Source organism: Rutidosis leptorrhynchoides, chromosome 6 (assembly GCF_046630445.1).
Source record: "Rutidosis leptorrhynchoides isolate AG116_Rl617_1_P2 chromosome 6, CSIRO_AGI_Rlap_v1, whole genome shotgun sequence".
Classification (NCBI taxonomy): Eukaryota; Viridiplantae; Streptophyta; class Magnoliopsida; order Asterales; family Asteraceae; genus Rutidosis; species Rutidosis leptorrhynchoides.
Window position 1 is genome coordinate 319,940,015 of NC_092338.1, and position 13,242 is coordinate 319,953,256.

A 13,242-nucleotide genomic window follows, 5' to 3' on the forward strand; every position below is an offset into this window, starting at 1 on the left:
GCCTTCTTTTAATAATTAAATTTGTCGGCCAATATATCCAAATAATTTCCACTTGCATAACTTTTTGATAAAGTAATATTCCATATATATATTTCGACAACCATTAAGCTGTACACAATAAACTATCTATGTCTTTGTTTTAAATACTCGACAGAAAGAGAAACAGAAGTGACTGGGTTTTGTCTTGGTATGGTTCAAACAAAGAAGTAATCATAAAAAAAATGGAGTATACAAGGTTGTCTCAAGGTGGTGTAGCAACTGGCGGTTTAACATGGAAACAGAAAAACAAAAGTAGCACGGTTGTAACATATAGTGATGATTCTGCAAACCGATGATATCTAGAAGAGGAAGAGAGAAGAGATGGTGGGTTCAATGGTGATATTAGTTGATGGGAATAGGATAATATTGGTTTAAAGAAAAAAAGTTGTGGCGTTTTCAATATGAGGATCAAGAGAAAAAAATAAAATGATGGTGATGCTCATTGTGGTGGTGGCCGTTTATGATGATGGCCAAAGAGTTTCATCACGTAGCATTTAACAATCGAGTATTGGTTTCGACTTGGAACAAGAAATAGAAACAATATAGAAGTAGCTGTAGTACCCGTATTTTATGGTTCATGTTGGTGGTTTGAGCCTGTCTTTGCACGAATCTAAACCTAAACAGGAAGCTGTAGCTGCAAATCACGATGGGTATTTAGTTGGGTTTTGTTGATGATGGTGATTAGTTGATGGTGTTCGGCTATTGAGGGGTTTCATTGGTGGTTTATAATGGTGTTTGAAAATGGTTAAATGGGTCGTGGTCATGGTTCTTGATAAAACCAAAAATAGTACGAAAGGGTGATGGTGTTTCACGATGGCGATTTTGTTTATGAGTTTATTGGGTTGTTGAAAGAAGGGAAAGGAAATGGTTAATCATTCATTGATACATATGTCTGTATGTGTATAATATGTATAATATATAAATATATATCTATAGATTAAAGATAGATAGATGTTAAATAATATCATTACAGTTAATTTGACTTAATTGAAACTTGTTTCTTAGCTTGATTCATTAGACAAGCATATATTGTGTCAGAAGGAAAAATAATAAAAGATAAACTCAACTTTAACAACTCTTGTTTGTTATTGAGATAATTGGAATCATTTTGTACGACATGAAACAAATCATTTACAGTATGATAGGTAGGTGAAACTAATTCAGATTCTTAATTGATTCATATGAGGTCATATATTAATTAATAGTTAAATTTCTAATAATTTTAATAATAGAATTTATAATAATACTAATATTATCAAAAAAAAAAATGATTTTAATAAATTGTATTATTTTCTATAACTATAAGAATTATAGTGATATTATTAATAATGATAATAGTATTGTAAAAGGTAATACTAATAATATGATATTATTGTTCACCGACATTAATGACAATAATAATCATAATAATACTAATAATAATAATGTAACAAGTTACATGTAACAATTTTTAATAATATTTATAATACAGATATTAATATCAATATTAACATTAGTAATAATAATGAAAGTAGTAATAATAATATTAATATATTATTTATATTCTTACTTGTAATTTATATTAATTGTGTATAGAATTCATACATATATATATATATATATATATATATATATATATATATATATATATATACACATATATATATATATACATATATATATATACATACATATATATATATATATATATATATATATATTATTTTTTTATCTTGATTATTTTGTATATTACTCTACATATTTAATTCGAATGATTAAATGGTATAATATTAATTCAAATTAATATATACACTTATACATATATAAATTAATGTAATTATTTATTTACACACAATTGTTCGTGAATCGTCGGGACTAATCAAAGGTTAAATAAATCTATCTCAACAGTTCCAAAAATTTTATGACTCAACATTACAGACTTTGCTTATCGTGTCGAGATCATATAAAGATTAAGTTTAAATTTGGTCAAAAATTTCCGGGTCGTCACAGTCTTCATCCTCTTCGTATTCATCTTCTTCAATTGCTTTGGCTTTTAAAGTAATTGACTTTCTCTTTTCTTTCTTGTCTTTTTCCGCCTCCTCATCTTTGTCTAAGATGACCTCATGGACTTTGAGGTTTCCAATGAGCTCGTCAAGAGATAATTTTTCCAAGTACTTTGACTCATCTATTGCCGTCACTTTAGGTCTCCATTTTTAGAGCAATGCTCTTAAGAACTTCCGAACATATTGCTTATTCGTGTAAGTAGTACATAGAGCTTTTAAACTTGAACAAATATTGTTAAACCTAGAATAGGCAATATCAATTTTCTCATTATCCAAGATAACAAATTATTCATATTGAGTTATAAGTAGTTCAAATTTATTTTTAATGACTTGCACATTCCCTTGATGAGTAATAATTAAACTATCCCATATTTCTTTTGCACTATTAAACATAAAAACTCTTTCATATTCTTTTCTTGACAAAGTATTGAATAGGACTAGTTTACCTTGGTAATTTTTTGCTACATCTGTTTTATTTTCTTTAGACCAACTAGCTTCGGGTATGATTATTTTAGTTTTCCCATCATCACTAAGTTGGAATGTAACATAATCACCTTTAACAATGATGTTCCAAACGTCTATGTCTTTTGCACGGACATATGTTTCAAATCGTTCCTTCCAATAACAAAATCCTTCACTCTCAAATAGTGGAGGTCTTTGCATAGAGAAACCTTCACTATAGTTCAAGATCTCAAATTTTTGTTCCATGATCTTTAACTCAAAAGTTTGCAAAAATTATTTTTAGCTTTAAATGATAATTTGAGCAAAATGTTTAGAGCAACCGCTCTAATACCAAATGTAAGTAACTGGGGAGGGGGTGAATTGTTACTTATTTGATTTTTATAAATCTTTTTGATTTAGAAATTGAGATGACTATAGTGAGATTTGAATTGTTTATTCACAAGTAATAAAAATGTAAAGATAAGGGATAAGAGAACAAACACATAGATTTATAGTGGTTCGGAAAGATGTTAACTAATCTTCCTTAATCCACTCCCCAATTCTAACGAATTGAGAGTTTGTTTCACTACGATACTTCAAACTCGGTGGAGTGTCCGAACACAACACTAGCTCCTCGATAAGCCGCAACTTATGAACCCTTACGTCCCTTTGAAGAATTCACAATCACCAAATGCTCTAAAATCCTAATGTTCCAACTTAGTGAAGCCTTAACTATCATCTAGATCCATTTAAGAAGATAGTTTACAAGTAAACTCACAACTAAGTTTACAACCACTCTTGCTAGAATCACTCTAAATAGTTTACAATAGTATTTGAATGATATCAGAAAATATATGAAAATGTAAGTGCAATAGGTGAGTCGTTAATTGCTACAAGGCTTTGTTTATATAGGAAAGAGAAAATCTGTCCAGACCCTGGGCGGCTCACCTCACGGTCGACCGTGCAGGTTCTGACCTCTGATTTTATGGCCGTTTGAGACCTTTATTTTTGTCACTTTTCCTTATTGGATGGCTGCAATTAGAAGCCAAATTTATCTGAAACAATCTGCATAACCCCTTTTACCTTGGATGCATTCATGGAAGTTGACATAAGCTTTACAAAAGGGGAAAGTCTCATTGTACTTTTCTTATGTCATTGATTTTCCATAATGGCATATGCATATTTTTGTGCTTTGACAAACCACAAGCTTCCAAATATTATATCACAAGTTTTCTATACATTTGTCCACATTTGGTTGCAAATATATGTTTTCATTGGTTACTTGCAACCAAGGTTGCAAAATTCGCTATTTGGAGATTAATCGGTCGGGACTTTGGAGAGATTAATCGGAAATTCGAGGAATTAATCGAATTGTACTTTATACATATAAATATTAAATTTCAAAAATTATATGTGTAAATATAGTAGAAAACCATAAACATAAACATAAACTTTAACATAAGTGTTTAAAATTGTTCATTTTGTTCAAAAACAATAAAGTTATAGCTTAAATTCATGTTAAAATGTTGATTAATTTTTACTTTGATCGACTTTGATTATTAAATTCGATTTTGACCCATGAATTGACGTTGACCTATTAATTAAACGGATTTTGAAAATAATAACGAATTTCTCTTAAAAATGATTAATCGGGGATTAATCGGCGAGTAATCGGGTTTTTCAAAACACTGCTTGCGACACTCCAAATTAGACCAATTTGTTTTACATGAAGACTTCTAGGGAATTACATTAATCATAAAGAGATAAACATGCAAGTAATGCTTAATAATTAATCAAGTGGAGAGCATCTCTTTAGTTGAGACTTAATGACTGATATGTCAAAAGTGTGTGCAGTAGTGCTTCATTAGTCTTTCAACTTTTAAATATATAAAACCTTTATTTTACTTTTAACACCCTAACGAGCAACAAAACCCAGTCAGATGTAGTATTTTAGGTTATCGTCCCAAGAGACTGTGTAAGCAGATTAAAGTTATTCTTTAGTCTAATTCTTATTAAAGAATTAGAAATATATATTTTTGTTTTTGGTTGTTGTTTAAGTTTGAATTATTATCTCTTAGGAAAGATATAATTGAAGATACGTTCTTAATGAATTGAATAATAAAATATTAAGCAAGAAATAAAAATTTAAGATAAACAAATTATAAATAAAAGCAGTTACATGAACGAATAACTTCTAAGGGAATCATATTAGGCAAGTTTCGTGATTTATATTAACACAAAGCAAGATAATAATCATAGACTAACTATTATCCCTAAATAGTTTAAGACAAGTGTTGCATATCATTCAATAGGCAGGACTTAAAGCATATGATAGACAAGTGATGTGCATGATTAACATCTCAATTCTTAGTGTTCAATTCAATTACATGATACATATCAATCTTATGATGATGATTAACATGCAAATAGATTGACAAATTATATAAAATATTAATCATCAAGTAGAACAACTCAAGTTACTAGCTGAAAGTCAACTATTACTTGGTTCTAATATAATCATTAATTAAACACATCCAAACAAAGGTTCTTCGACTAAGCCTAACAATATTGAACTCTATTATATAAGTGTAATTCAAACTCACCAAATTTAACACTACTAATGTTGTTTAACATAATTGCATGCGATCCAATTTAACAAGTTTAATTGAATAGATATAAACAAGTAGCATGAATCGAATAATAGATCATTGGATTAAGTGCTAATCAATCCTAAAATCAAGTTATTTAACCATTAAGCATGACAAACAAGTATATTAAAACAAAGCAGATTCAAAACAGTTTAACAATCATCACAGAAACTCAGTTTATACAGATCTGGAAAAACCACAAAACTGCATAGAATGAAGCACGAAGCCGGCGGCTTTATTCTACTCAAGCCGGCGGCTTCATTTGATTCCCAGACAAAGTTGATTTTGTCCACGCATCCACTATGAACGTTTAGTTCATAGTTAAAGATGAAAATAAAGCAAATAAATAAATTAAAGACATTAAATAAATTAAAGCAATAAAATAAACTAAAGACAAATAAATAAAAGATGATAAATAAAAGATATTAAATAAAAGACAATAAATAAAAGACAATAAAAGAAATGCTTAAATTAAAACGAGAAATACTTATAAAAATAGAAAGAAAATGTTCGAAATAGCATAAAGATATTAAACTAATGTACACCTTAACTCCATAAACCTCATATGGGTAGGAGGATTCAATTCTCAAAAGATAGAAAAGAATACAAAAGGGCACATTGAACTATGAGGTGAAGACCTCCTTTTATAGGTGAAAGATGAGCCTTTTACATTGTATTCTAGGCGATGTGGGACAAAAACTAACTAAAAAAACTTGAAAATCCCGTAATTGAAATTCAGTAGCCATTTATTGCCTTCTAGCTTCCGAACCGGGGCGAATTAGACAAAACATATAAAACGGAAGTTGTAGAGCTATGTCACATGGACGTCTGGACAACTGGAATGCCTTAATCGGAGATCGTATGAGTAAGTTATGGCCAAAATACTGAATCTGCAGCTTTTTCTAAGTTACATGGTCGCCAAGTTGGTTCCATAAACTGCTCTGTAGCCGGCGGCTTTGGATGGGAAGCCGGCGGCTTATGTTGATCTAGCCGACGACTTTATTTCTTCAGCCCGCGGCTTCTTATGGTTTTCCAAGATCTTCGATTTATGGCTCTTTTCTGGAATATTCTCGAATTTCTTCACTTTAACATCAAGCCGGCGGCTTCTATTGTTTCATGTCGACGGCTTCATAGCCTTTTCTGCAACTTTTATATGTTTTTGATCATGTTTAATAAATATCTCAAATAAAACACTAAAAATACCTTTTCCCGTTTTTACCCATTTTGTGTGTTTAAGTATTTAATTTTCTTTAAAATACCAAGATAATTCCTTAAAATGTGTCTAAAATATGTATAATAGTGGAGTTATCAATGACCATCCAAATCATGTCTAGATATATTTTGGATTTAAAAGGATGATTTGCAAATAGGTACAAAAGGATATTTTGCAACACTTATGTGTTTAAACTTAATTGCAAGCTAAAGTATCATTAAGGCGTCATTAAGTGAGATTAAGCGAGATTAACATCCTAGAGACCAAAAATTCTTTTTGATATGAAGGGGGCAACTGTTATAAGTATGTTGAAAATGGTTTCGTGAAATATATCTGCCCCGAAGTGTTCAAACTTTATTTGATCAAGAAATTTGAACTGAACAACTGCGGTCGATCCACGGTCAGCCGTGGAGTTGACCGTGCACTACGGTTGAACCAGGTTGTGCCGTGGAGTTGACCGTGTACCTGGTTTCTCAGAAACCAAGGTACAGGACACCCACGGCCTGACCTGCGGTCGACCATGGACCTAGCCATGTACTTCCTGGGTTTTTCAAAGGACTATTTTGACTTGTTTATTATGTGTATCGGTCGTTTGCTAGAGATCATGTAGGCTTGTGAACTTTTGTTGTTCTATACGCTTTTAAGCACTTAAGACTTGGTGTCATCATCAAAATAAAGTGATTAACATTTAAATACAATCATTGAATTACTAACCAACATTCTCCCCCTTTTTGATGATGACAAACATAAGTAAGTGTGCTTAGACGTACAGTACAACACATGTGTTAACGTCACTTACCATACACTTTCTCCCCCTTTTTCCGAAGCAAAAGGGTTAGCTCCCCTTGGAACTAAGCGCACCCTAGAGTAATGCTCCTCTTTGAATCTTACATAACAGAAGATAGTAATGCTCCCCCTTGAATCTTACATAGCGAAAGATAGTGTAGCTCCCCCTTGGACTATATAACTTAGGGCTCATAGAGAAAGGATTAACATGCATAAAAGTCATAATTAGTGTACATAGTGCATAAAACATGATAAGTCATAATAAGTCATAATCATAAGCTAGGTGACATAACTACCCGCCCTTATTATTTCCCTAACCAACATTTTTAAAGATAATGAGCATTGGTGCTGACGGCGTCAGAGATGGTAGAGTCATCAGTGTCAGGTGAAAGAGTTATGACAAGAGTCTCAATCTAAAAAGTGAGCGAAATGGTTGACACGTAACGATGGACCCTTAGAGGAGTTATCACACCAATGTATCGAAATAGGCGGTTAAGATGGATAGAGTAGGGAAGTGAACGATTAAGTATAAAACTCCCGAATAAGAGATGGGTAAATAACTTCTTCTAGGTTTAAGAAAGAATGGCATCCTTTTTTAAGTAAATGAGGTGTGAAGGTTTGGAAACTCGTCATAGTGAACGACTCTTTCTTCAAGAAGGGTTCTAGTTTCCATTTGTTGACGATGGTATACTTCACACTGTCTTCATGTGTTGGTCATTTCTTAGGAACGTGAAAATTTTAGCAAAGGAATCATGTTTACAACATGTTTTTGAAAACCTATATGCTAAACATATGTCGACTAGTTTTTATCAAGACGCATTTTGAAAACAAGTGAGTTGTGCCATTTTTTGAAAAGATAGACAAGTTTTATCATTTCAAATTATGTTTGCCAAGATTTGAGAAGTGTCATGAGATTGACCTTAATCATGAAGGTTTGGTCAAGCATTTGTGTGTGTATGAGTGGTTTTAATAAGAAATTTCATGAATATGCAAGAAAAAATTATTATATGGCACCATATTAGTAATGAATCTCAAAAGAATTTTCACATAATGGATAAGTTACACATCAAAACAAGTGTTCCTATTAGTATGAAAGACACTGGTGAATTTTGGGTACCATAGCACAAGATGCATGGTACCTTTCAAGTATCTAAAGATTCTTTTGACCGCTTTAACGTGTGAGTTTTAGGATTCTCTTGGAATCTTGCACACAAGCACACACTATACATAATGTTGGGTCGACTTTCTGTTAAGTATAATAGAGATCCTATCATCCCTCTATAATTATGAAATGATTCTCCTTCTCCTTCGATAGTAAGCTTTGCATTAGTGGCCATAGGAGTGGCCATTGGCTTCGAGTTTTCCATGCCAAACTTTTTGAGCATTTTATGAATATATTTTTGTTAATTGATGAACGTTCCATCTTCTGGTTGCTTAATTTGAAGTCTGAGAAAGAACTTGAGTTCACCCATCATGCTTATTTCAAACTCATCATGCATTAACTTACAAAACTCATTGCTAAGAGATTCGTTAGTAGAACCAAATACAATATCATCAACATATATTTGAACAATAACTAAATTTTTTCCTTGTTTTTTGGTGAATAATGTATTATCAAAATTTCCCATTTCATATCCTTGATTAATGAAAAAGGTTCTAAGTCTTTCATACCATGCTTTAGGAGCTTGTTTGAGTCCATATAGGGCTTTATTAAGTTTAAACACGTGATATGGTTTTTCAAAATCTTCAAAGCCCCGAGGTTGTGACACATATATTTCTTCATTTATGACACCATTTAGAAAAACACTTTTGACATCCATTTGGTAAAGTTTTAGATCTTTGGCACATGCATATGCAAGAAGTATTCTAATGGACTCTAACCTAGCTACATGAGCAAAGGTTTCATCATAATCAATTCCTTCTTGTTGGTTATACCCTTGAGCGACCATCCTAGCTTTATTTCTAACAACCTTCCCATCTTCGTCTAGTTTGTTCTTATACACCCATGTGGTTCCTATGATATTATGCTCACTTGGTAAGGGAACCAAATCCCATACATCACTCATTTGGAATTGATTTAATTTCTCTTGCGTGACTTCCACCCAAATCTCATCTAGTAAGGCTTCCTTAACGTTTTTAGGTTTTATTTGGGAGATAAAAATGCATAGTTTGCAACTACGTTGAAGATTTATGATCGTGTGGTTCTAGTATTGATATCTCCTATGACTTGTTCTACTGGATGATCCTTAATATGTTTAAGGTCGGTTGTGAGCTCTAGGTTATCTTTACTATGGTCGTCTACCAAATGATATTCTTTCTCATTTGTTTCTTCGACTTCGTTGGAATCATTTTGGGTTGTGTTTATCATTATGGCTTCTTGTTCAACCACATCATCATCCACTAGTGGTTTGGTCTTACGGGGAGGAGTTTCATCGAATGTGACATCTAATGATTCCTCTATGACATTTGTGTATTTATTTAGAACTCTATAGGCCTTACCTTCTAATGAATATCCTAGGAATACTCCTTTATAGGCTTTAGGTTCAAATTTCGTGAGATATTCCTTTTTATTTAAGATGAAACACTTGCACCCAAATACCCTAAGGTGATTTACGGTGGGTTTCCTACCGTTTAGAACTTCATAAGGTGTCTTATCCATTGAAGGCCTAATTAGAACTCTATTTTAAATATAGGTTGAAGTTGAGCAACAACCTCACACCAAAACTTTTGAGGAATTGATTATTCGTTTAGCATTGTTCTACTCATTTCTTGAAGAGTTCGATTTTTCCTCTCAACAACCCCATTTGATTGAGGAGTGCGAGGAGCCGAGAAATTATGAGAAATTCCATGTAAATCACAAAAGACTCCATATTGGGCATCATTATCAAATTCTCTTCCATGGTCCGTTCGTATGGTGACTATTGTACAACCAAGTAAATTTTGTATTTTTGTAGAAAAAATTACAAATATTTCAAACGCCTCATTTTTGTGTTTTAGAAATAATGTCCATGTATATCTAGAACCATTTCAAACGCCTCATCTGCTGTTACTAAAGTGTAAATATTCCCCCCATATCTTTGAACCGATGATGGCCCAAACAAATCTATATATAAAGGTTCTAAGTATCTTTTAGTTAAAATAAAGTTCTTAGGCTTATCACTAGCATGGACTTGTTTTCCTATTTTACATGCATCACAAAAATGACTTTCTTATTTTAGCTTAGGCAAGTCTATAACCATTTCTTTAGAAGATATATTATGAATTAATTTCATATTTGCATGCCCAAGTCTCCTATGAGGCTATGCCACTAAGTGGTGATGTCATGAATGGAAGTGAGACACATATCTATGTGTTTGTAATCATTTAATTTGCATGTGTAAAGCCTCTTTTTCCTAATTCCATTTATGACATTCTTATCGTCTTTAGATATGTGTGAAGTGGATTTAGTAAATGTCATGTTATAGCCATTGTCACATATTTTACCAACACTTAGCAAATTAAAACTTAGGTTCTTAATATGCAAGACATCTTCAAGAGTAATTTTATAATTAGTGATGTTACTTTTACCGACAATTTTTTCTCGTACATCGCCGCCAAAGATTACGTCATCACCGTTTGTATTTGGTGAAGATGTCTTTGTTCCCCGTCATGTCTGTTGTACATCCACTATCTATTATCCAATCTTCTTCTTGTACAATGCCATTTAGGCAAACCTATATTTTGTTAATTAATATCTTTGGTACCCAATTTTTGTTGGGTCCAAGAGGATTAACATCAAAAACTCCTATTCTAATCCAGTATTGTGATCCCTTTTGTGTTGTGACCTAGTTTCAAAGCCTTTCTTTCTAGGGTTTCTTGAATGGTCATTTTTTCTTTCTAAAGGATCCTTTTTTTACGGCTTAAATTGTTTAATTTCTTCCTTTTTGGAAACTTTCTTTTCTAAAAATTTGCATGCGGTCAACCATACGGCTTCACCGTACTTCGATCGCAGGTTGTCTGTGATTTTTGGTTTATCTTGAGACTTGACAAACAAACACTATAGATTGTTGTTTTTCTGAATTCATTTTGTAAAGACTTTCTTTAAAACCGAACCCTTGTTTGTTATTGCTTGACCTTTGAGCACCCTAAATGTATTCTAATACCTTACCACTTTTATCATATATTGAAAACTTAATTTTATTTTCAATTAGTTTGACCAATTTGTTAAGAGATTTATTTTCATGCTAAGAGATTGATCTAGAGATTCTTTCTTTGAGTTCAGAGATTTCTAACTTAAGTGAGTTGTTTTCCCTTTTTAGGTTGATGTTGCTAATACAAAATCTACCACTTAAATTACATAATTTGATGAAATTATCAATATTAAATTCAAAGGTATTTGGAAGAACCTCGTTGTCTAATTATCTGACTAGGCATGCTTCATCATCGTTTTTTGAGCTTGGTTCTTTAATGGACATGAGGCATGTTTCCTTTCCTTCTTATTGAGTTTTTGTTCTTCATCATCTCCTCTTCCAAGAAATGCCTTCTCGATCTTCCTTCTGGGACATTTACTTATCAAGTGATTTGGGTCACCACATCCAAAACATTTCCTTACGAACTTCTTCTTGGAATCAAAAGGTGCCTTCTTTTAATCCAATGGAGGTCGAACATGATTCCCGGGCCTTCGGTAGAACTTTTTGAATATATGAACAATGAATGCAAGTTATTCGTCATCATTTAGGATATCGTCTTCATCCTCTTCGTATTCACCTTCTTCAATTGTTTTGGCTTTTAAAGCAAATGACTTGCTCTTTTCTTTCTTGACTTTTTCAGCCTCTTCATCTTTGTCTATGATGACCTCATAGACTTTGAGGTTTCCAATGAGCTCGTCAAGAGATAATTTTTTAAAGTCCTTTGACTCATCTATCGCCGTCAATTTAGGTCTCTATTTTGAGAGAAACGCTCTTAAGAACTTCCGAACATATTGCTTATTCGTGTAGATAGTACATAGAGCTTTTAAACTTGAACATATATTGTTAAATCTAGAATATGCAATATCAATTTTCTCATTATACAAGATAACAAATTGTTCATATTGAGCTATAAGTAGTTCAATTTTATTTTCAATGACTTGCACATTCTCTTGATGAGTAATAATTAAACTATCCCATATTTCATTTACGAGAACTTAGGAGACAGATGATTCCCATTCATCTACCAGCACAAGAGCAAGAACTTAGGAGACAGATGATTCCCATTCATCTGCCGATATAGTCGAGTTCCCGGATTACCAGGAACCTAATAACACGACTACCGACGATGATAAGGATGAGCCTCATTTCACTAACATTCCTATCGACACTAGCTCTCTATCGATGGCTATCTGGAAAACAAAATTCTTCGTCACTAGATCTTACCAATGTTCCTATCATATCGAACAGTGCTGATATGATCACATTCATCAATGACAATGATGAATTTGAAGATATCTTAGCCGCTATCCATCATCCAAATATTGAGTATACACCTCTAATGAGAGACCGACTAGACTCTATTGAAGCCGAATACAATCTTTACCTAGGAAGAGAAGATGATGACACGAAACTATTAGAAGAGCATTCTTAAGACTTTATCACAGCACTTCACGATCATATCTACAGAGAAGAAAGGCAAAGAGAGCATGACTCGATAGTTCACACTATTCTTGAAACAAGGTTTTGCCGAGACCTGAAAGTCAACTACTCTAAGCACTACTGACTCTCATCCGAAGAAACATAAAAAATCCACCGGACGCTCGACTTATCACTCTGACTCTAGAATTATCGATGACATTCACAGCCTCTTCGTTCTCTTAGCTAGGGATGATTTTGAAACACAATAGGCAGACTAGTGATCTACGTAACACTTGATCACCTCGCCGATCCGATTTTCAAAGAACTACGAGCAGTATTAATAGAAGAAGAAAGACGCAACAATCCATTCTCAAATTTGGATCCCAATAGAGTCAAACTTGCCACATTTGTGACTAAACAAATCGTACGTATCTTTAATGGGTCCAGATATCCCATCTTTGAAATGTCCCGTTCTTATTGATTAA

General features: G+C 32.7%; 1 protein-coding gene across 1 annotated transcript; it reads right to left on the reverse strand.

Moving 5' to 3' along the window:
* Window positions 1-9,357: 9,357 nt before the first annotated feature.
* LOC139854670 (uncharacterized) lies at window positions 9,358-9,828 on the reverse strand. The gene has a single exon (XM_071843963.1). It carries the CDS (start codon window positions 9,826-9,828, stop codon window positions 9,358-9,360), a length of 471 nt encoding a protein of 156 aa, XP_071700064.1.
* Window positions 9,829-13,242: the final 3,414 nt, after the last annotated feature.

Excerpts from the sequence above, each read along its gene's own strand:
- LOC139854670 (XM_071843963.1), bottom strand. The coding sequence starts at position 9,828 with ATGGATAAGACACCTTATGAAGTTCTAAACGGTAGGAAACCCACCGTA.